At 38.5% G+C, this 20,578-nt stretch overlaps 7 protein-coding genes across 7 annotated transcripts; all 7 read left to right on the top strand.

Moving 5' to 3' along the window:
* Positions 1-205: 205 nt before the first annotated feature.
* Positions 206-1,240, top strand: PHYBLDRAFT_60664 (hypothetical protein; the record flags this gene model as incomplete). Its single annotated transcript, XM_018440678.1, has 1 exon — positions 206-1,240. One exon carries the CDS (start codon positions 206-208, stop codon positions 1,238-1,240), a length of 1,035 nt encoding a protein of 344 aa, XP_018295574.1.
* Positions 1,241-2,512: 1,272 nt separating this feature from the next.
* On the top strand, positions 2,513-4,485 carry PHYBLDRAFT_164440 (hypothetical protein; the record flags this gene model as incomplete). The annotated part of the gene is made up of 8 exons (XM_018435005.1): positions 2,513-2,581; positions 2,683-2,820; positions 2,883-3,292; positions 3,348-3,495; positions 3,559-3,659; positions 3,815-3,856; positions 3,926-4,152; positions 4,217-4,485. The coding sequence occupies 8 exons, from the start codon at positions 2,513-2,515 to the stop codon at positions 4,483-4,485; spliced, it is 1,404 nt and encodes a 467-aa protein (XP_018295573.1).
* Positions 4,486-5,605: 1,120 nt separating this feature from the next.
* Positions 5,606-6,182, top strand: PHYBLDRAFT_164439 (hypothetical protein; the record flags this gene model as incomplete). Its single annotated transcript, XM_018435004.1, has 2 exons — positions 5,606-5,669; positions 5,941-6,182. 2 exons carry the CDS (start codon positions 5,606-5,608, stop codon positions 6,180-6,182), a joined length of 306 nt encoding a protein of 101 aa, XP_018295572.1.
* Positions 6,183-7,752: 1,570 nt separating this feature from the next.
* PHYBLDRAFT_36472 (hypothetical protein) lies at positions 7,753-8,805 on the top strand. The gene is made up of 4 exons (XM_018440078.1): positions 7,753-7,771; positions 7,875-8,043; positions 8,300-8,515; positions 8,601-8,805. Exons 1-4 carry the CDS (start codon positions 7,769-7,771, stop codon positions 8,666-8,668), a joined length of 456 nt encoding a protein of 151 aa, XP_018295571.1. The 5' UTR covers positions 7,753-7,768; the 3' UTR covers positions 8,669-8,805.
* Positions 8,806-8,939: 134 nt separating this feature from the next.
* Positions 8,940-11,070, top strand: PHYBLDRAFT_131186 (hypothetical protein). The gene is made up of 5 exons (XM_018429409.1): positions 8,940-9,636; positions 9,693-9,791; positions 9,857-10,001; positions 10,077-10,175; positions 10,261-11,070. The coding sequence occupies exons 1-5, from the start codon at positions 9,505-9,507 to the stop codon at positions 10,473-10,475; spliced, it is 690 nt and encodes a 229-aa protein (XP_018295570.1). The 5' UTR covers positions 8,940-9,504; the 3' UTR covers positions 10,476-11,070.
* A 2,361-nt stretch (positions 11,071-13,431) lies between these two features.
* PHYBLDRAFT_164437 (hypothetical protein) lies at positions 13,432-14,904 on the top strand (the record flags this gene model as incomplete). Its single annotated transcript, XM_018435003.1, has 7 exons — positions 13,432-13,593; positions 13,670-13,764; positions 13,840-13,878; positions 13,965-14,061; positions 14,179-14,232; positions 14,290-14,426; positions 14,517-14,904. 7 exons carry the CDS (start codon positions 13,432-13,434, stop codon positions 14,902-14,904), a joined length of 972 nt encoding a protein of 323 aa, XP_018295569.1.
* A 1,535-nt stretch (positions 14,905-16,439) lies between these two features.
* Positions 16,440-20,408, top strand: PHYBLDRAFT_164436 (hypothetical protein; the record flags this gene model as incomplete). The annotated part of the gene is made up of 8 exons (XM_018435002.1): positions 16,440-16,841; positions 17,208-18,221; positions 18,314-18,421; positions 18,530-18,631; positions 18,724-18,882; positions 18,991-18,995; positions 19,101-19,425; positions 19,497-20,408. The coding sequence occupies 8 exons, from the start codon at positions 16,440-16,442 to the stop codon at positions 20,406-20,408; spliced, it is 3,027 nt and encodes a 1,008-aa protein (XP_018295568.1).
* Between the last annotated feature and the right edge of the window lie 170 nt (positions 20,409-20,578).

Raw genomic sequence — 20,578 nt, 5'->3', positions numbered from 1 at the left:
CTTAATAAAATTGACATAGTGATTGGTTACCGTGCCCTTTGTTTGCTGCTTTCTGTCACCGGCTAGCGAGGGAACTCTTTCGCATAAGCTAATTTTTGCTTAAAAAACCCCATTACTCAAAAACAACCAATCAACCACGCATCCACTCCCATCCCTGTCCCGCCAACTTTGCTGACCTAAGTAACCTCTGTTTTATCAAGTTGCCATGAGTCCAAAGGGATCCACCAACACGAACGTCTTCAAGAAAGTTCCTCCTCGACAGTCTAGGCTGGCAAAATCGTCGGCTGACCAAACGTTTTGCAGCCCCGAGAACGCTCAGCTAAAAGCCATTTTGGACGAGGCACTTGCACGCGCAGCCATACACGAAGAACATCACAAAGCTCTGCTTAGCAAGATAGATGTAATTGTAGAACACTCAATTGCACTTCAAGAACAGAACAGCACTCTTACCGAGGAGCTCCGCATCGCAAATGAGCACGTAGAGTTCCTACACAACCAACTCCAGCTTCAGGTACAAGTACCTGGTGCTTCAACCTTCACCACCACCACTCTCCCGCCTACAGAGATTGCTCCTGTTGAGAATTTCTCAGCGGAAGCCTCTGCCCATGGTCCTGTCACCATTTCCACACCCTCACCCACCACGTTTTTGGCTGCTGCCAAGAAGGCAATGGGAAAGAGACCCAACCAGCCCAAGCTCACCACCGCTCAAGCTACCCGCGCCTTGCAACCCGAAAGTGGACCATCTGCGTATGCATTTGTATACCTGCCCTGCCGCCACCACCTCAAGTACTCCCAAGTACGAAAGCTCTTGAAAACATTCAAGATCCAACAGTCCCGTGTCTTGGACATTGCGTTCCCGGAACGCGGCACTCTCTCCCTCCTTGTGCACAACGACTTCAAGGACAAGATCACCCAGCTCTTCGCAGACATTGGCGTGTCTGTGAAGACAGATTTTGATCCCTTGGACCATCGGATCATTGCTGACCCGGCACATGCCCACAAACCCGTGCAGGACCGCCAACAGCTTGCATACAAGCTACACCACCAACGTCTTCTTGCTCTCTGCCTTCGCCTCCCTGCCCCACTGGGCAAAAGTGTCATGAGGCACTTTTGTACAGTGGAAAGTAGCTCTCTTCGCCTCCCTCCAGTCTGCCTTGAGCAGTATCTGGAAGACCGAAACCTTCCATCTGGCCCCCAAGCCAGTGCCATTGACACTGCCACTGCCATGGTTATAGGATAAATAAGCTTGCTTATAGTCTTCTCTCCTTGTCCTGTCTTCTCCCCTCCTCTCTGTCTCTCTTATTTTAACCTGTATTATTCTTTCTCTTCCCCTTAGCTAGTTTTATCAGTCATATTTCTGTTTTTTCTCTTATTTCTTCTACCGCAGCTCTCTTGGGTCGCCACTATGCTAAAATGCGCAAGGCCTAGACAAACCCACAATAAAAAAATATTGTCACCTGTCTACCGCTACTATCTTAAAGGGATTTTGCTAGAAGTTACCAGGTATTGGAAACTTCCAGCAAAGTGTAGTATTTCTGAGAAGGATTGAATTGGATTGGCTAGATTAGGATTCAGTTTCTAGGAACGACATGCTCATGACAGTAAGCAGCCTTATAGCCTCGGCCCTCAATCGTCTGTTGAATGCTTCATCTTTAGGAATTTCATCCATAACATTAAAACAATACATGAACTCAGGGCATACATCGTCGCTAGACATTATTTTATTGAAAAATATCTTATGCGCAAAAAAAAGAAAAAAAAAAGGTTATTAAATATGACAAAAGTAACTTTATGAACATGACTTATCTTTTATTTCCGAGTTGAGAACATGTAGTAATTAAATCGAACAAAAGCACCAAGGGCCAACGCTCATCTCGGAAGATATCACTTCTGAAGAGCTCTAGTCAAACACTACGCTATTCATCTATATAACAATAAAGAAAGGTTAACACAAATGATTTGGGTTTGAGCATAATATATAAATAATTTTAAAAAGGAGCATCATCTCTTTTAAAGTTACTTCCAAGTCATTAAATCAAATGATTAGGAGAGTCAGGAGCTGCCAATGTGCTCATCTTGCATCTTACAATTCGAGGTCTCCAAATACTACTGATGATACTATTTAAAGCGATTGACAAGAAGAGTTGGAAAGTTTCGTTTAAATGAAAAATATGTGTAAATTAGTGTCGTCATCATGTGTTAAATGTAAAATCCGCTGCGCGTTTTAGTAGTTACTCAAACTTCAATCCACTTCATTCGTCTAAAACATCATATAAACTACAAAACCTTACAAACAAATATTTTAATTTTCTCTTTTCCTATTCAATCAGAGACCTTTAATAAAATCCTGAGCTTTTTTCTTCCTGGCTCCATACAAAAAAAAACCTCATTCGTCTTACTTTTCAAATCTCTATTTTAAAGTATTGCTAAATGTCAGATATTTCTAAGAGTAATTAATGCTTCCCTGAAATTAGACGTCGCTAAAGTTCTAAACCTGTATATTGCCTAAGCTATGGCCGATTACCTGGAAACTCCTGGTCGAACTACTTTAAAAGCATACATTGATGCAAACCAAAGTTCTGTAAACGCTTATATCCCCCAATTTGATAATGCAGCTGAAGCTACAAAAAACCTTCAAAAAAATTTCAAGCAGCATTCAGATCTAAACATCCCAATCGAAAGAGAAGCCCAGACATCAAATTAGACATAGAAGAAGCATGGATAGAGACCAAAGTACAAAGGACTGCAAACATTCAAACAAGCCGCGTCTCAGCTGCTCTATTGAAAGCCGGCGGTAAGAAGGCGGTCAATTTATTGAAGGTAAATTGCAAGAAGAAAGATTCGGGGTACTTTGAATAAATATCTTTTTTTTTGCACGATAGAAAGCTCCACCCAGCTCAGATGAAACTACTGCTCATGTCCCTATTGAAGCAAATGCTGTTTGTAATCCTATTCAGCCTGCTGGCCCATCATATACTGATATCTCCAATGCTTTTCTTTCTCCGCCTACTGAACCTGCTGCTAATACTAGTACTACTGAAACAAATGACACTGCTGATAATCATAATACCAATATTATAAATAATAATGTAGTGTCTAGCAGCAATGTAGAGGAGGAAAATACAGAGAAGCTGCGTTTTGTATTAACCGAAGATGAAGAATTCAAAAGCACAATTCTAATTAATGAGGATACCCCAGAGTGTTTTAAGCGTTTTAAGGAGTTCCAAGAAGAGTCTTTCAAAATAGTCAAAAAGAAAGGATTATTCATTAACAGGGATTTATTCCGGATACTGTAAGTCATTCTGTTCTTGCACATTTGAAAACACGATTTTAATATATTTTAATAGCTCTTTGTATAATATTGTACTTTTGAAGAAAAACCACGCATACTCTCAAATAGACTTTTCAATGATAAATGATGAGTTATCGGAGAAGTTTGAATCCAGTCCCAAAATCGAAAAATCGATCTTTATGGAGATAATACATATATTCAGGGTGAGACGGCCATGAATGGAAGAGAAATTCCTGATAGTATCTAATTAGATTTTCTTTGATTAGGATGACATAAGCGATAGGGACGAGTTAAAGATTTCCTTATTTGACCTTTACAAAAAAGCCAACAAACAGGACGGAAGGGTCATAGATGTCTTGATTAACCTGTACGTATTACACATAACTTTTAGGAAATACAATCTACTACTAACAAGCAATAATTTTTAATTTCTAGTTTAAATAAGCTTCCGAATGAAGAAATTAAATAACATGACATTGAGGAGCAAGAGTTGATAGTGAGCTATACAGATCCTATTATCAGTCCTCTGCTACATGATCCTGGCCATGACAAGCTGTTTATCTGGTAAGAAATATTTATAATATAATATAATTGATTAGCAATAAAGATACTGACTCTTCATGCAATAATTAGGTTGAATCGTACTGTATTGCAGAACTATGACAAACGCCCTGATGCTGGCTGTCTCGCTTTAAAAGGAAAAAGACTCGATCACTACGTCGGTTTTGCTGAAGTCAAACCAGATTATAAGAGGAAAGACACCGTTAAAACGCATGAAGACTTGCTACGACTATCATTGTTTGGCATGAATGCGCTCGAGGAACATAATTCAAAGTGCATTTTGTTGATACAAGTAATTGGTAAAATTAAACTTGATGCAAATTCTACTTTTCAGGTATAACTTAACGTTATATCGCAATATAGGGTCTAGCATGTATGTACATGGGTGTTTTAATCGGGTCGAAGGTGCTGTTGTTATAGTGGAACTGGAGGAGTTTAAGTTGCCGATGTCGCTGAAGGATTTACCGGGATTTATAATGAGCCTTGATAAACTGAAGAAGGTTGGTCACTTCTACCGCCTTCAATGTTTTGGTAAAGGGGGGAACAAAAGAAGAGCTCCAAGCAACGTAAACCTTGATGATATTATTAATTGCCACACGCCGAAAAATATGAAGGCCGCAGTTGATTTTTAGTTTATTAATGGTTTAGTGAAGTATTTGCTAATTACTTGTAGCAGTGGTAGTATGTATATTTGTGAGAGTTCTGTGTACTTCTATATATTAGCATAATCCCAATTATTACAATTATAATAAAACTCAATTTATAACATGTCTCTTTCCGGTACCTTTTATAATGTTGTTGTACTTCTGGCAGTATATTTTTACTTCTGACTAGAATTTCTTGTCTGCTCTTAAAACTGACCCGAGAACTGACGGCTCAGTCCAACTACCCAGCACTTTCTGTTTGTAAGTATCGCTATTCTAATTTGTACTAAAGTATTGTGCTCTGTTAAAGGCCTCATCAAGATCAGCTTGAGAAAGCCCATACCATTTTCAAAAAAAAAAGAAAGCTAGCCGGTGACAGAAAGCAGCAAACAAAGGGCACGGTAACCAATCACTATGTCAATTTTATTAAGGACGTTCTTGCTGAGATGGACAAATTTCCTGAAATGAAGGGACATTATCTGATCATGGATAATGCGCCAATACATACAGGTAAAATAATTGGTGAGATGATTGAAGAGCGCAGCTACAAGTGCATTTACTTGCCACCTTACTCTCCAGAACTCAACCCAATAGAACAATTTTGGTCTGTTGTTAAGAGTAGTGTGAAAAGAGAGTTTGTACTTAAAAAAGATACTATTCCTCAAATAATTGCAGATGCTAGCAGCCAAGTTGCCCAGTCATCTTTTGAAGGATTTGCACGCTATTCCACTAGACGTTTTGATGACTGCCTTGCAGGCCATCTTATTTAATAAACAATTATGTATGCGACATATTTTTTTTTGAAAAGCACGACACTGTTTTTTTAAAAAGTGCGACACTATTTTCCTAAATTGTGCAATACTCTTTTCTAAAAACATACGAAACTGTTTTATTTAAAAGCGCAACACTTTAATTTTTTTTCTTGCGACATCATTTTGGCAAAAGGTGTATATATAAAAATAAAAATACGGAATACTGCTTGGGGGTTCTAATTAATTAAAGAAGTATAAAGTGTTACAATATCAAACTAGAACCCCGGTTTTTTTTTATCTATTGAAGGTCCGCCTCCTTTTGAACTTCTTTACGGTCAGACGCGTGGAGCTGCGCCATGGTCCTTGCACGCAAGTGGGATAGCAATCGGCACGTGTGTTTTGTCAAACAGTGTTCGGAAGGTACACACCCTCTTCCTCTCCGACCTCCGACCCGACTTCTCTATCTTGATTTTTCTAGTCTTTGTCCACTTAAAAGAAGGCAAGAAAGGCGGAGAATAAGTTAACAAGCGAAGAGGAAACATAACCGCATTTATACATATTTTCCTATTGGCCAAAAGGCTTTTCTGCTGTATTTTTTTAACCCCCATTTTTTTTAACATTGATTTTCATCTCCTTGTCTCTTTCCTTCTTTCTTACTTTGCGTACCTTATTCTCATAAACATGTCCCAAGGACCATCTCTTGGTTACCTTGACAACGTAATGTCTAGATTCGGACACCATCTCTCTCCAAATGAACGCTCTTCCTTCTCAACTTCCATGACTCCACATCTACAGAGTGCTACTCCTGGCGCCTTTAATCCTCAACATATTGTTGTTGGAGGAACCACTATACCAGTCACAACAGCCACCAATACAACAGTGTCACCTACTACCACCCTTTCGCTTGGCTATGACGTCCAAAGCAACACCTGATATCTATGTTCACGTCTATAATTGTATTATTCAAATTTATTGACAAATTTCCTTTCAAGTTTATTCCTAGTCTAAAGAAACAAAGAGAAAGGAAGACTACTTGTGTACATAGACCTTTAACACTATTTCTTTTTATCGATAAATAAAATACCCACAGAATTATAATGTTTATTATAACAACATACTCGCATACATATGTATGATTATATAGGGTATATCTTAATCTATAGTGTCACAAACAGTGCCCAAACCGAGAACACCTGAAAAATCGGCATGAATCTGGTAAAATAAAATAAATAGAGAAAACATTTGTATATTTTTCTCATGGGAAGCCACTACCCCGCATCAGTGCATTTATTACACTTGTCAGAAATAATAATAGCTACACCCCCACCAAAATATCCGTGTATAACAGTCGTGCTCTATTATCATCACTGTGCAAGATATACAGACTATAATATTTTTATTTTAAATCAACTACCATTTCTGGAAAGCCCCTCTTTCAATCTTAAGCCTCTGCACAAACCATTTTCTCCTTCTCACGCTCATTTGTGCAAGTATCAAAGGAGTGACCTCATGACTCGCACTCTCTTTCTTTGGTCTTCATTCAAAATATAAAAGGGTTATAAAAACACTCTTTCTCTTTTCTTCTCTATTCCTCTCATTCGCTCTCATACTTTCATAACTCATAATGGGATTCGGAATTTTCTTGAAGGCAAACCCTGCCTTGGCCCCTCTCTTTCTGTTTGCTGGAGGAGGATGTGCAGCAGCCGTAGCGTAAGTGTCCAGTCTATCAGCCTATCCTTTAATCAATCAATTTGAATTCTCATCATACATTCCTTTGCTAAAAAAAACAATAGTTACCCATTATATCTCTTGAGAACCCACCCTGAAATCCAGTTGGACAAGAAGAACAATCCTTACCCCTGGCAGCACATCAAGCAGCACCAGAACATCAAGGTAAGGCTCAAGACACATACTGGTTAATTTAATTAAGTCCTAACATCATTTTTATTTCTTGTGAATATTAGTTCATCAATGCTACCCCAGATTTCTACGCTGGTCGCAAGTTGCTTGAAAGACCATCTTACTAAATATCAAATGGTCTAAAGAAAGACATGTTTGCCTTTCTGTTATACATATATACATATATATAAAAGTAAATATATATAAATACCTATAAAAAAAAAGAAGAAGAATACCCTTTTTTATAAACAATCAATAAACCTATGAAAACTTATCTTAACAGACAAGTTTTGTTTTCCTTTCAATTACGCGTCCCACGCCAATTTGTCTTTAAATAAAATACTAATGTGGCATACAGTGAGTAACCTCGGCTTGGGTTCTATTCCAAGCAAGCTTGCAGCCAAGAATCCATGCTTAAATGTGGCACAGATAAATAGAAAGAGAGAGACCATGGGAAATACTCAATCTTGTTCATGCGTAACTTGTGACTTGGGGAATCATACTCCGCTGGGACCGGAGCAAGTGTGTGTGTGCGTGTGCGTACGTGTGCGATGACCGTCATTTGAGACAACTAACCCGGCCGCCCAGCCAGCCTTCCTTTCAACCCTTATCCATCAGTCATGGTAAGCATCACCAACCAACACAATTGAACCCAATCCATCCATCCATCCATCCATCAATCAATAAAGACCAGCAAAGATGCTCATCAATATAATATATCTATAGTCCAAGCGCGCTGCTGTCAAGAAAGCCCCCGTTGAGAACGTCACCCTTGGTCCCCAGGTCCGTGAGGGTGAGCTTGTCTTCGGCGTTGCCCACATCTTCGCCTCCTTCAACGACACCTTCGTCCACGTTACCGATCTTTCCGGTCGTGAGACCATCTCCCGTGTCACCGGTACGTTGATCGCCAATATCGATGCTGTAAAGGACATCCCCAAACATTGTGATTTGATTGATTTCATTCACAATGTTTGGCTGAGCGGCGTGTGGGAAACATCTCTTGGAAGCATGTCTTTGTTTGATTTTCTTTTGAATTGAAAAATTGAAAATTCTAAAGGACTTAATGCTTCCAAGAGATGAAAGAAGAAAGTGCCATATTCTTACACCCACATCCCCCTCCTATGTACCTTTTGTGTTTTTGTTTTATTTAGGTGGCATGAAGGTCAAGGCTGATCGTGATGAGTCTTCTCCTTACGCTGCTATGTTGGCTGCTCAGGATGTTGCTGCCAAGTGCAAGGAAGTCGGTATCACTGCTGTCCACGTTAAGCTTAGAGCTACCGGTGGTACTGGTACCAAGACCCCTGGTCCCGGTGGACAGAGTGCTCTCCGCGCTTTGGCCCGTTCCGGTCTCAGAATCGGTCGCATTGGTGAGTTGTTACTTTATTTGCTTTATCTTATCCTTTTTATTGTTTTAAAATTTTCTAATCAATATTTCCTTTTTGCAATTTATAGAGGATGTTACTCCCATCCCCACCGACAGCACCCGCAGAAAGGGTGGTCGTCGCGGTCGTCGTCTCTAGATACTCCATCTTTACATTTGTTGGGGCTTTCTTTCTTCTTTTTTTTATGTACATTAGGAAAGGGCTCATTGAAGCACATAGCTTTACAATTTGATGCCTTACGAATAATAAAAATAAAATAAGGATGCCAAATATCATGTGACTTGTCTGTTTTTGATTGGAACCAGAAATACCCGCTTCTAGAGAGGAGAGGGGGAGATGGAAGGAATAGAAGCCAAAAAATTAAAATACCCCAATTTTCCCACTTTCTATTTTACTGGCTTAAAGCTCATGACAAATACAAGGCGTCCTCCAAGTGCCCGATTAGCTAGCCATGTTGAGATCGCCGCAAAAGGCAAAAGTCTACTGGCAAGTATTGCCCAAGACAAACGAGAATATACAAAACAGGTCCTGAAACAGCCTGCTCTTGTGTGTTCACTCGGTGATCTCTTTTCACAACAACACAATACCCCGCATCTCAGAGGTCTCCCAAACATTGAGAGTCTTGCACGATTCGAACATGCCAAAGCAAGAGCAGAGGTACATCTAATTCTAACTTTGCTTTTGTGTGGTGCGATTTCCGCAATCCATCGACATTGTTAATGTTTGTTTGGTAGGCACTTGTTTGTCGTAAGATCAGAGAGACAAGCCCAGAAACAGTGCCGCATGAAGCCAGTGCCCAGAACTCCGTCAAAACACCCACTACACGGCGTGTTCTGCGACAGCGCCAGAAAGTACCGGTTGACGACGTGACAGCGTTGCCAACCAAGTCATTTCTACGCATTGCCCCTCGCATCTTCAACCACCGCCCTCTCAACTTCCAGATACCTGATAGAAACCGTATACAAAAGGTTCAAATGGGATGTTTCCTAATTGATGTCTGGTATCTCGCCCCGTATCCTGAAGAATATAGCCGCCTTGAGATCCTCCATGTCTGTGAGTTTTGCCTAAAGTATATGAAAAGCGCCTTTGTGGCTAGACGACACAAGGTACCATTTGCTACTCTGCCATAATATGCATCTTATTAATATCCAAGGTCCATAAGCTAAAGTGCCCTACAAGATACCCGCCTGGGGACGAGATTTATAGAGATAAAGAGCTATCTGTGTTTGAAGTAGACGGGAGGAAGAACAAGGCAAGTCAAGTTGGATGGATGGATTAGACAATCAGGCTTTATTTCTTATTGTAAAACCCTTCACATATGTATAGATTTATTGCCAAAATCTCTGTTTGCTTGCAAAAATGTTTCTTGACCACAAGACATTGTATTATGATGTCGAACCTTTTTTGTTTTATGTACTTACCGAGACGGACGACCAGGGATGCCACTTTGTCGGCTACTTCTCAAAGGCAAGTCTCCTCCGCTATCCCTTCTATCAACTTTCCACCGAGTACAGTGGTATGTCATGCATGGTCTGACACTGGGAAGCACAGGAGAAAAGATCACTTTTGGATTACAATCTTTCTTGTATCATGACATTACCAAATTATCAACGGAAAGGCTACGGCCAGTTCTTAATTGACTTTAGTAAGTTTTGCTTCATTTGCACAAGTAGCAAGTAGTACGTAGTAAAATAATAGTAATATCACTGATGGCTATTGAAATCAATTAGGTTACTTGCTTTCCCGAAAAGAAGCCAAATGTGGGTCGCCGGAAAAACCTTTATCTGACCTTGGTCTCTTGAGTTACCGAAAATACTGGACCTACACACTTCTTCAAGCTCTACAACAAGCAAAAAAAGAAGTATCGTTACAGGGTAAAGTGATATTTTCTCAAGATCTCATACCCATTATACTTGATCTCCCTTTTTTTTTGCGTACATATTAAACATTATTTAAATTACCCACAGAACTCAGTACATCAACCGCAATTGCCCTGGAAGATGTTATATCAACCCTCGAGCTAAATCACATCCTTTTTCGAAATCCTGAAACCGAGAATTATGAAATAGTCTTGCCTGAAAAACCACCAAAGGCGATATCATCTTTTAAAAGATTGACAGCTAATCCAGACTTATTGACTTGGGTACCTTTTCGGGTCTCACTCAAAGGAGATTCTGGTGCATTATCTGTTCAACGACCTATTGTACCAATTACTGATCCAGTTACTTCTGGAACATCCGTATATCTAGAAACAACATCGATACCAATTACCCCTAAATCTCTTGCGTCAAAGCCAAATTTGCGCCGATTAAGGACATCAAGCTCTCAATCAGAAGCATTTGCAAAGAGAAAAAGCAAGCGGTTGGGTGCCAAACCAGAAATATAAAATATCTTTCGTATTATTACTATTACTGTTACTATTATTATTATTACTACTACTATTATTTTTTATATACTTGGTCACAAAATATGTATAGGTACAGTGAGAACGAGTAGAGATCTTACAATAAACACATCAATAAATCAATACATTAAGCATCAAATCATTAAAGAAAAAGAACCGCATATTTTGTAGGCGCATTGATTTTTCTTAGCCTTTGACCAATCAAAATATTGGCAAAAGTAAACATTATTTCAAACAAATGGCTCAATATTAGTACCTCTCTCATCTTCCTTAGCACCTAGTAGTGTTCCTGTTCAGAACATGTAACAAAACCACACTTCTACAAGCAATCATTTTTTTGTCTAATACTTTAATACTAATTAGGTACCATTAATATTGGAGAGCTTTTATTACAATCTTTTACAACTAAGGATGTCAATTTGGTTGGAATATTGGCAAGCTATCCAAGTAGTTGACTGCTTGACAGAAGTTTAAATTATATTTTTCCGGCTTATATCCTGACAAGGACTAATATTTTACATAATAGCTGTATGGAAATCTATTAAAAGTATATTTACATCTCAAAATAAGAGAAAATCAAAGTACATTAACGATAGCCAAGTTTTAAGTGCAGTACTTATTTTACATTCAACTGCCAGTGAAGCCAGTTTGCAGTGAGAAATATATTCTGCCCAAGTGGAAACACTAATTCTTATAGACGATGGGATGTCATACGACCAATCAAACATCAGTTGCTAGAAATTCTATATTCGATGCAATGGTCAAAACTATGCTTGTGGTTATATTTAGAAAAAGCCAATAAATACAATAAGGACCAAACTTTAACGACTATAGCCCAAACACAATATGTAAGCATATCCATTACATGCAAATTTAAAGAGCTAAGAAATTATAAAACCTTTGATTCGAACTAGATGGAAGAAAGTATAGTAATAGTATGGATACTTGATATAGTATTTGTCTCCTTCTTTTACTATTTTAATGAGACATGCATCAAGAATTTTAGCGTGTTCTCATGGGCATACGGAGATGTGATACATCCTTATTTACGTCCAAAATAAAAATAGTAATATTACTTGGCATATACCTAGTGACCCATTGAAAGCACTAGACCAAAGCAACCCTAAAACAATTCTCATTATAAGAAGTAAGTGCCAAAAGAGACCTGCATAAACACTTTGATAATATTGACTTTATAATGGATACATGTTTGAAATTTGATAGATATTTGCTGTATCTCTAGGGAACTAGTCAAATTGTGTACAAATAAGCTTCTTTATTATTTTTTTTGACTATCTATTAGAGAAAATATACACACACACACACACATATATATATATATATATTAGCTTGACTATACTTATAGCTATAACTGCTTATACGAATTTTTGAATGGATCTCATATATTTATACTTATTATTTTTACAATGTTCTTTTGAACAATTTCAATTGTTTGTATAACACTCGGACATATAATTTATTTGTCTTTCTCTTTCCTTTTGCAGAACAAGGGTGCTTTTCATTTAGTTATTTTTTAAAGAAGTTCATTGGATTTACAAACATACTTTTAGGTAGCAGGCATTGCGTACTGTTGTATATCTAGTGCTGTATATAAACATAATATATTCTTTTTGCTTGATCTATTTTTTATTTTGATAGTGTTTGTGTTCGTTTAGCCGGAATAAGCGTTTGTGTCTCACAGACCATATCGTTTATCTCGATTCTTCCTATCCACGATAACAGTCTTTATTGAAAGCATAAGCTTTATACGCCCCCGCATTTCGGTTTTTCTGTTATCTGATGTATTCTTTGACTTTAGTTCAGTCACAAAGATCTATTATACAAGAGTTACTTGCTCTATATCAATATATAATCAGATATTTCTCACCTGTTCCTATTTTCAAGTTGGAATATCCCCCCCCCCCTTTTTTTTTTCAAATATTATATAACAATACACAAATATTGTTTCCAAACATCAATAGCTATATGCCTGCTTATATACACACACATACATATAGATGACCATAAACTTGAAGATTACAACTACTGACCCTTTGAGATATATAAACACAACAATAGAAGAAGAAAAAGAAGGAAGCAAAGAATCCTGGAGTTTATCGGGCTGAACGGTATATTCTGTCCCTTTAAGCTTGGACGATAAACCACTACACCCTATTGTACTATCTTTTATCTTTTCCCGAACCTTGTAATACTTCCACCTAATCTCTTCTTCTCTAGCCTTTCATTTTTCGCTACTTGCCTTTATCAGGACAATAACGATAAGCAGATATCAATTAATATTCTCACAGAATATCCAAAAGTTGTTTTTTTATCAACTCTGACCCCATGATCACTCCCATGAATGGCTTATCCACAGCAATTTTTTGTTGAATTTTTTGACTATAAAAAGTGACATTCTCATGCCGTGTCAACATCTCCAAGTACTCTTATTCTCTTTCTCCTTCCAACAACTCTCTTATTCTTGCCTTCAATATAAATGAACGTTATCCAAGAAATTCCAGTGATCGACTTTTCTCTGTTTGAGACAGACCCCCAAAAGTGTTCTCAGCTCGTGTTTGACGCTGCCAGAAATGTTGGGTTTTTCTATCTGCGCAACTTTGGTATTCCAGTTGAGAAAGTCAAAGAGATTTTTGGCATGGTAAATCATATGAAATTCGTTAAACATCTTTTATGAAATATAAATTAATATATATATATATATATATTCTTTGTAGAGCAAAAGTTTCTTTGAGCTGTCAAAGGAAGAAAAGACAAAATACGCTATTGATGTAAAGGGAAACCTAGGATATTCGGCTATGCGACAAGAAGTGTAAGAAACATACAAATATTACATTCATTTTACATTGCATAACTAACTGTAATGTTTTTGTTTTTTTTTACTTAGTGCCGATCCCGGAAAGCATAGCAAAGGCGACTGCAAAGAGTAAGCTGAAACTTATCCCCTTTATCCCCTTTATTATTATTGTTATATCTGTCCTATATATCCTAACTATTATACTTCACAAATAGATCATTTCATATTGCCAAACTTAACAAAACAAACGCCCCACAGCCATTGCCTGACATGTTTACAAGCAACAAGAATGATGTGGGCCAATTCATAGCCGTAAGTCTGCGCCAAAAAAAAAAAGAAATGATTGCTTTTTGTTTCAATTTTTCCAATCTCGGTTATTTAAATTCGTGTTACTGAATTTTACTGAATTTGTGTGTCTGTGTTTCTTAGGCGTGCCATACCCTGGTTGGTAAGATCCTGATCTGCCTTGGCACTGGTCTAGAAGTAAGATAATATAAACCAACATATTTTATACTTTCTATTAACAAAAGACTTTTCTAGATTCCTGAATCCAAGGGTGGTAAGATGTGGTTCCATGACCGACACCCATACGAAGGACCTTCCAATGATGTGTTACGTCTGTTGCATTACCCTGCTCTCGATCATGCCAATGATACAGACGATATTCGAATTGGAAGGTGAGAAGAGAATGTAGACTACGTGAGAAGACATTGAATTTTCAATTAAACATTACTTTTTTTTTTTATTTCTTTTCCTTTTTTTTTTAGACATTCAGACTATGGTTCTTTGACCCTACTCTTCCAAAACGAAGTTGGTGGCCTTGAGGTCGAAAAGGGTCCTGGAGGTGAATGGCTTTCTGCACCAGTTATGCCAGATTGTGTTACTGTAAACTTGGGCGACTGTCTGGAATATTGGACCAAAGGTCTCCTTAGATCGACCAAGCATCGTGTTGTCTTTAAACCCGAGACTCAGACAAAGCCACGCTACAGTATGGCCTATTTCTGTCAAGGTGGACCTGCTCTTTTGGAGCCCGTCCCGAGTAGATGGATCCCCGCCGATGCAGATGTAAAAACCGAATTACCCAAGGACAACAAGGAGATCCTGACCGCCTCAGACCATTTGTACCATAAGTTGACCACAACATATATTTATTAGGGATTTCGAGTATTGTAAAAAAAAAAATCTGACCTTTTCGAATATATATATATATAATATAGCTTGATATCTCTAATGATTGATTCAACAGACAAAATCAAGAAAACACAATTAAAAAAAAAATAGGGTGTGAAATAAGAATGATAAAAACCCAATTACTACATGGTCGCATATTTACATATGAATATAAAAATTTAGTATTTTTGCACGCTCATTTCCAAATGTCTTACCATTAAAGTTACTCTTGCAATCAAAAGAACTTGCACAAGCAGCCCAGTGACAACCATGAATGTATATTTGTAGAGGTGGAGGTGTACAGAATACAATTATAGGACCAAGAGTAACAAGCTACACATATGCATAATATTATTGTTGCTTTCCGTACAAGATATTTTCTAGCGCTTTAGGAATATGCTTCCAATACTTGTGTACGAATGTATATACTTGCAATTAGATATTTTACTTGTAGCCCATCTTATAAGTCTGTTTCTAGATGTAAAAATATACTCAAGAAAAAGAAAAAGAAAAACTAAAACTAAAAGCCTTCTCCTGTGGCTCACTAAAAAGACCTTTACTATTAGTTTTGTACCTCAGCTGTCAAGGAAGAGTTTTTTTTGTTGGCTGTATATTTAGTTTTCTCCACTAGCACATCAATTGGTAAGCTAATCGATAAACTGATAATAGCTTTATTAGAGACATTTTAGACATTTAATTTCTCTTTATTTCTTTAGAAAACTATTAATGACACCAAGTGTGATTTCTTCGTTGCTGGTCAAAGGTATTAGGGTTTGCACGTGGAATCTGTTGCAGACTGAATCATAATGTATTCACTTTTTTACAAAGGAAAAAAATATCTTTTAATGCTGGTAGCACTTTGATTTATTTATTTTTTGTACCTAGCTTGTTTAATATTAGAATATGTCGAGTCAAAGAAACTTTTGTCCTTATTACTGATCTCTTGATCGATTATCCTTCAAAGTCGACTAAGACCTGATTTGTTCTTATTCCTCCGATACTGGGGTTTGTCTTCACCTTTGTACAATTTTATCGACAACTAAAGTGTGTATTTTGAAGCTGGCAAAAAGAAGAAGAAGATATATTTCTCTTAATTGGGTCTATTTGCCATTATTAAAGTCAACACTTTCTTTTTCCAAACTTGTCTGCAATGCACTTATTTTGGCTTTAATGATGTTCATGCCTATGCTTGATAGATTCAAATATCTGTTTTGGTGAAGTCGATTTATATTAATTTAGTTCACTGTGCGCAGCTTGGAAAGGTGCAAGGAAAAAAGGGGATCAGAGCTATACTATTATAGACAGCTATTTTTTTAAAAAAAAAAAAAAAAAAAAAAAAAAAAAGCGCGGCTCGGAGAGCCTATGCCACACATGTAGTCGCAACGGAGTCAACACTAATTGTGCCAAGTACGACATACAATTATATAATTCGCCTCATCTATATAAAAGTGCACAAATATATTTGTATCTAAATATATCTATACATATATTACATTATTGTTCCTTTACGCTTTGGAGAGATGGGATCGCCTGTCCACAAGCCATGCATACCAAAACGACCTGACCCATTCTCCAAAGCACTCGGAATCTCATCAAATCATGATCACAATCAAGATCCAAATGTTCAACATCCATCACAAGTGTCTCAATTATCGATTGATCGCAATCAACCCCATTTAGCATTATCAACTTCAATTCAACAGCATCCCCAATGCAGACCTGTCGTACCAGTCAAGCCTGCCTCTTTGCGACTCTCCGCAATCAGTCCTTCCCGCACAAATACTACTCCGTCTGATCCAAGTCCTCGTACAATATATGATATATCCTCAATAGATCAAGCACATGAAATTGTGGGAGATTTATTGGATTTCTCTTCAATTCGAGCCAAATTTCAGTCAATCGAACAACCGGTGAAAGTACCGGTAAATATTATCACCCATTCATGTGTAAATACACATATATACGTGTATAGCACATTTCTTCTTCATCTTCTTTGATCTCTCTTTTTATATCCCCCAATTATAACCCCTCCCCCATTCTCTGTTTTATTTTGAGTGCGTGTGCATTTATGGATTTATTCTTGGCTCAAGGGGAGACAGGAGGTGTTTGGTGTTTTTATTAGGTGCGTTTCTCTGAAAGCTACCTGAAGGGCTGGGGATGTTGCCCAGATGATCAATTGTAGATAGGGGTTGAAGGGGTCAATAAAGAGAGAGAGAAAGAGAGAGAAAAGAAAAAGAAAAAGAAAAAAAATTAGAAACAGAAGCTTACCTTCTCTTTGTTCTACTCAGCTTACTCGCCAAAAAGCATCGCTTTCTGAACCAAATCCAAGAATGTCGAGGCGAACTGTAGCCAAAACAGAAACCAGCAGACGTTCGGTTCCAGATATACACCCACCTAACGCCAAACTACCACCTCCAGTACCAGCCAAACGATGGGGTACCCGAAAAACCCCGGACGAAGAATCGCCCAGAGCTATCTCCTGGACATCATCAGTATCTCCAGTTACTGTGCCTCGAACAGGTTCTTTTGTAGCAGAGCTTAGCCGCCGCTTAGAGCAGGCTGAACGTATGGCTGAGCCAGTTCGACAGATCAAGCCAGCCTCTCCTCACCCAACAAAGCCTAAATTTCCTAATGAATCCCACCTCGCCATTCCACCACCCTCTACCAACACCCACCGCTCAACCTCACTTTCCACCCTACGTCTTCCATTACCCCGATCTGCAACCGGAACAAGTGTGAACAGCATGACTTCTACTTCATCCAACTCGTCAGGGACTTCCCGCCGTGCATGGCCTTATGGCAGTGCAATGGCCAGCTGGCTGTCTGGATCAAGTTCATCAGACGATCTTCAATTGTCGATCCCGTCTGGCCATGTAACAAACAGTAGTAGCCGACGTTCGCTCTTTCCGAATATGATATTGACCGCTTCTCCACCGTCGTACCCCTCAGATCCGTCTGATCTTCCACCTGTCTCACCTGATCTTCTCGACGGCCCAGAGCTTACCGCACTCCCAACAAAACGAGCACGAGTTGTGCAGGAGATTTTGGAGACCGAGCGAACTTATGCGACCGACATGCGTCTAGTAAAGGAAATCTATTATGACAAGGCTTTTGAATCACATTCTCCTTTGAATCCGCTCGATGTCAGACACATATTTTCTAACTTGTTAGACATTCTCGCCCTCGAGAGTGACTTTTTGCCCTTGTTGGAAAATGCCTGTAAAAATGAACTCGATTCTGACTTGCAGCCTACAAGGATTAAGACCAATGAAAATTCGATAGGAAAGCTATTCAGAGAGATGGTATTTTATTTATTTATTTATTTAAAGACACCACACTTTATGTTTACATATATATATTTATGTATGTACATATTTATGTATGATGATTTCAGACAAGTCGTCTAGTGCAGGTTTACGGTGATTACTGCAAGCGACACGAAGATGCTCTCAATCGATTACAGGAGTTGGAAGCAAAACCTGCTGTTTATGTATTTCTATCGGTAAGGTTACTTTTATATTTTTCTTGAAAAACAAAACAAAACAAAATAAAATAAAATAAAATAAAATAAAATACAGGGTAGTTAATGAATTTCTATTTATTTATGTAGGCATGCAAGGAGGATATACAAGGGCGAACAATGTGTTGGGATCTTCCGAGCCTATTGATTAAACCTGTTCAGCGAGTTTTAAAGTATCCGCTGCTTCTCAAAGTAAAAAAGATTAAGATAAAAGAGCAAGGTCTAAAGAGGAATCGCGTTTAACGATAGGTGAATTTTTTCTGAAACATTTATTTGCTCTGTAGGAATTGGTCAACATGACACCTACCACTCACCCGGATTATGAACAATTAACGATCGCTAATAAGGAGATTCAAGGAGTTGCAGACGCCATCAATGAGATCAAACGGCGCAAGGACATTGTGGAGAAGATTGTGCGAGAAAAGAAACGGAACGAGATGAGTGTAAGACACATTGACAAGAATGTTTACCTTGAGTCTAAATTATATGTATCTCTCTGATTATCCTTGCTGATCTGTTATTTCTTTATTTATTTCTTTTTGGCTTCTTAGATGGTGTAAGTTAAAGGGGGATAAAAGGAAGACGGTGAAAAGAGTCGAGCAAAACTAAACGCAATGTTTGTGTGTATCTACGTATCTATCTATCTATGTCTTATTCACAGTCATGGGTTCAACAAGACTTTGACTCGGCACGCTCAACGGTTTAGACAAACTACTGGTCTCTCATCTGAACCAACCCAAGATCAATCGTTTGATGCACTCTACCAGAAATTTGAGTCTCAGCAAGAGATAGTTCGCCAGTGGGTGAAAGCTATTCAGGAATGGGGCGATCACCTTAAACATACTGCAGACACATTTCATGTCTTTCTGCTTCATCTTGAGTCTTTTTACAACACTTGGGGAGGTGTACGTGTCAAGAGTATGGAGAGAGTACAGGAAATCACCCGAATAACCCACACACTACATATGGCGATCTCTCATGAAGTGGTATGTTTATTTCCTCAACAACAAGAAAAAAAAGTATTATTTTCTTATTTCTTTCAATTGATTTATTGTAGGATGCACTTGTCCAGGGAAAAATGTGCGGTCGTGTTGAAGCTTTCTTAAAAGTCTATGAGAGCCCTGGTCAGGTTATTCATAAGCGTGCTAGGAAGCTACTTGACTATGATCGTGTACGCTATATGAAGAATAAGGGAGATATTCCTGACAAAGTAACCCAGGAGTCTGCAGATGCATACGTGTCTATCAATGCCCAATTGGTAGACGAACTGCCAAGATTCTTCTTGTTGACCGCGCGCTACTTTGGAATATTGGTTGACGAGTTTGCTACAATCCAGGCCAGACTAATGACTCACACAACACATCAATGGAGAGCGCATGCCGAGAAATATTTTCAACTTGGTGATCCACAAAAAATGTCTTATGAAGCCATCACTCAGAATTACCACAAAATCATGACAGAAATTGTCCAACCTCAGATAGACGATATCCAATCAATTAGATATTCACCGACTGTCAACTGTAATCTGCGTCAGAGTACTGAAAGTGTACCAGCATCTTCGAGACTATCCCAGAGCCTTTACCAAGACTCACAGTGGCTGTCTGAAGGTCAAATAACCCCTCAGCCAGAACGAGCACAGAACTTTCAGCAGAAAGATAAGCGAATCTCAAGAGATAGTCAGGATAGCGCAGTATATGTGCGAGCTATAAATCGACAGTCGAGTCTTTCGTCGTTTTTGATTGAGGGATCAGATCCAGTATTTGAGTGTGTAGCCACCTCAAGTCTGAAGTCTCAAGGTCCTGAAGCTCTTTCTATCACCAAGGGGGATATTATTCAGGTTTGGCTCCCCACAAAAGACCAAATATCAGGAGACGCTGCTACTGCTGAATGGTGGTATGGTAGCCTGAGGACAGTAGAAGGTGAACCCATGTTCGGTTGGGTGCCTTCTTGGTACTGCCAAAAAATTTAAAAGGTTTTCTTCTTAAAGAAGAAAAATCCTGCCTCTGTATAATAATCTTCACTCCTTCTCCTTCTCCTTCTCCTTCTCCCTTTCTCTCACAAATTGATAGATCTCCCATATTTATTTACTTTATACAATAAGGGGGGAAAGGGAGAGACTTCCTTTTTCTTTTGTTTTGT

This window comes from Phycomyces blakesleeanus (assembly GCF_001638985.1).
Source record: "Phycomyces blakesleeanus NRRL 1555(-) unplaced genomic scaffold PHYBLscaffold_4, whole genome shotgun sequence".
Taxonomy (NCBI): Eukaryota; Fungi; Mucoromycota; class Mucoromycetes; order Mucorales; family Phycomycetaceae; genus Phycomyces; species Phycomyces blakesleeanus.
This window is presented reverse-complemented; position numbering and strand designations above follow the sequence as displayed.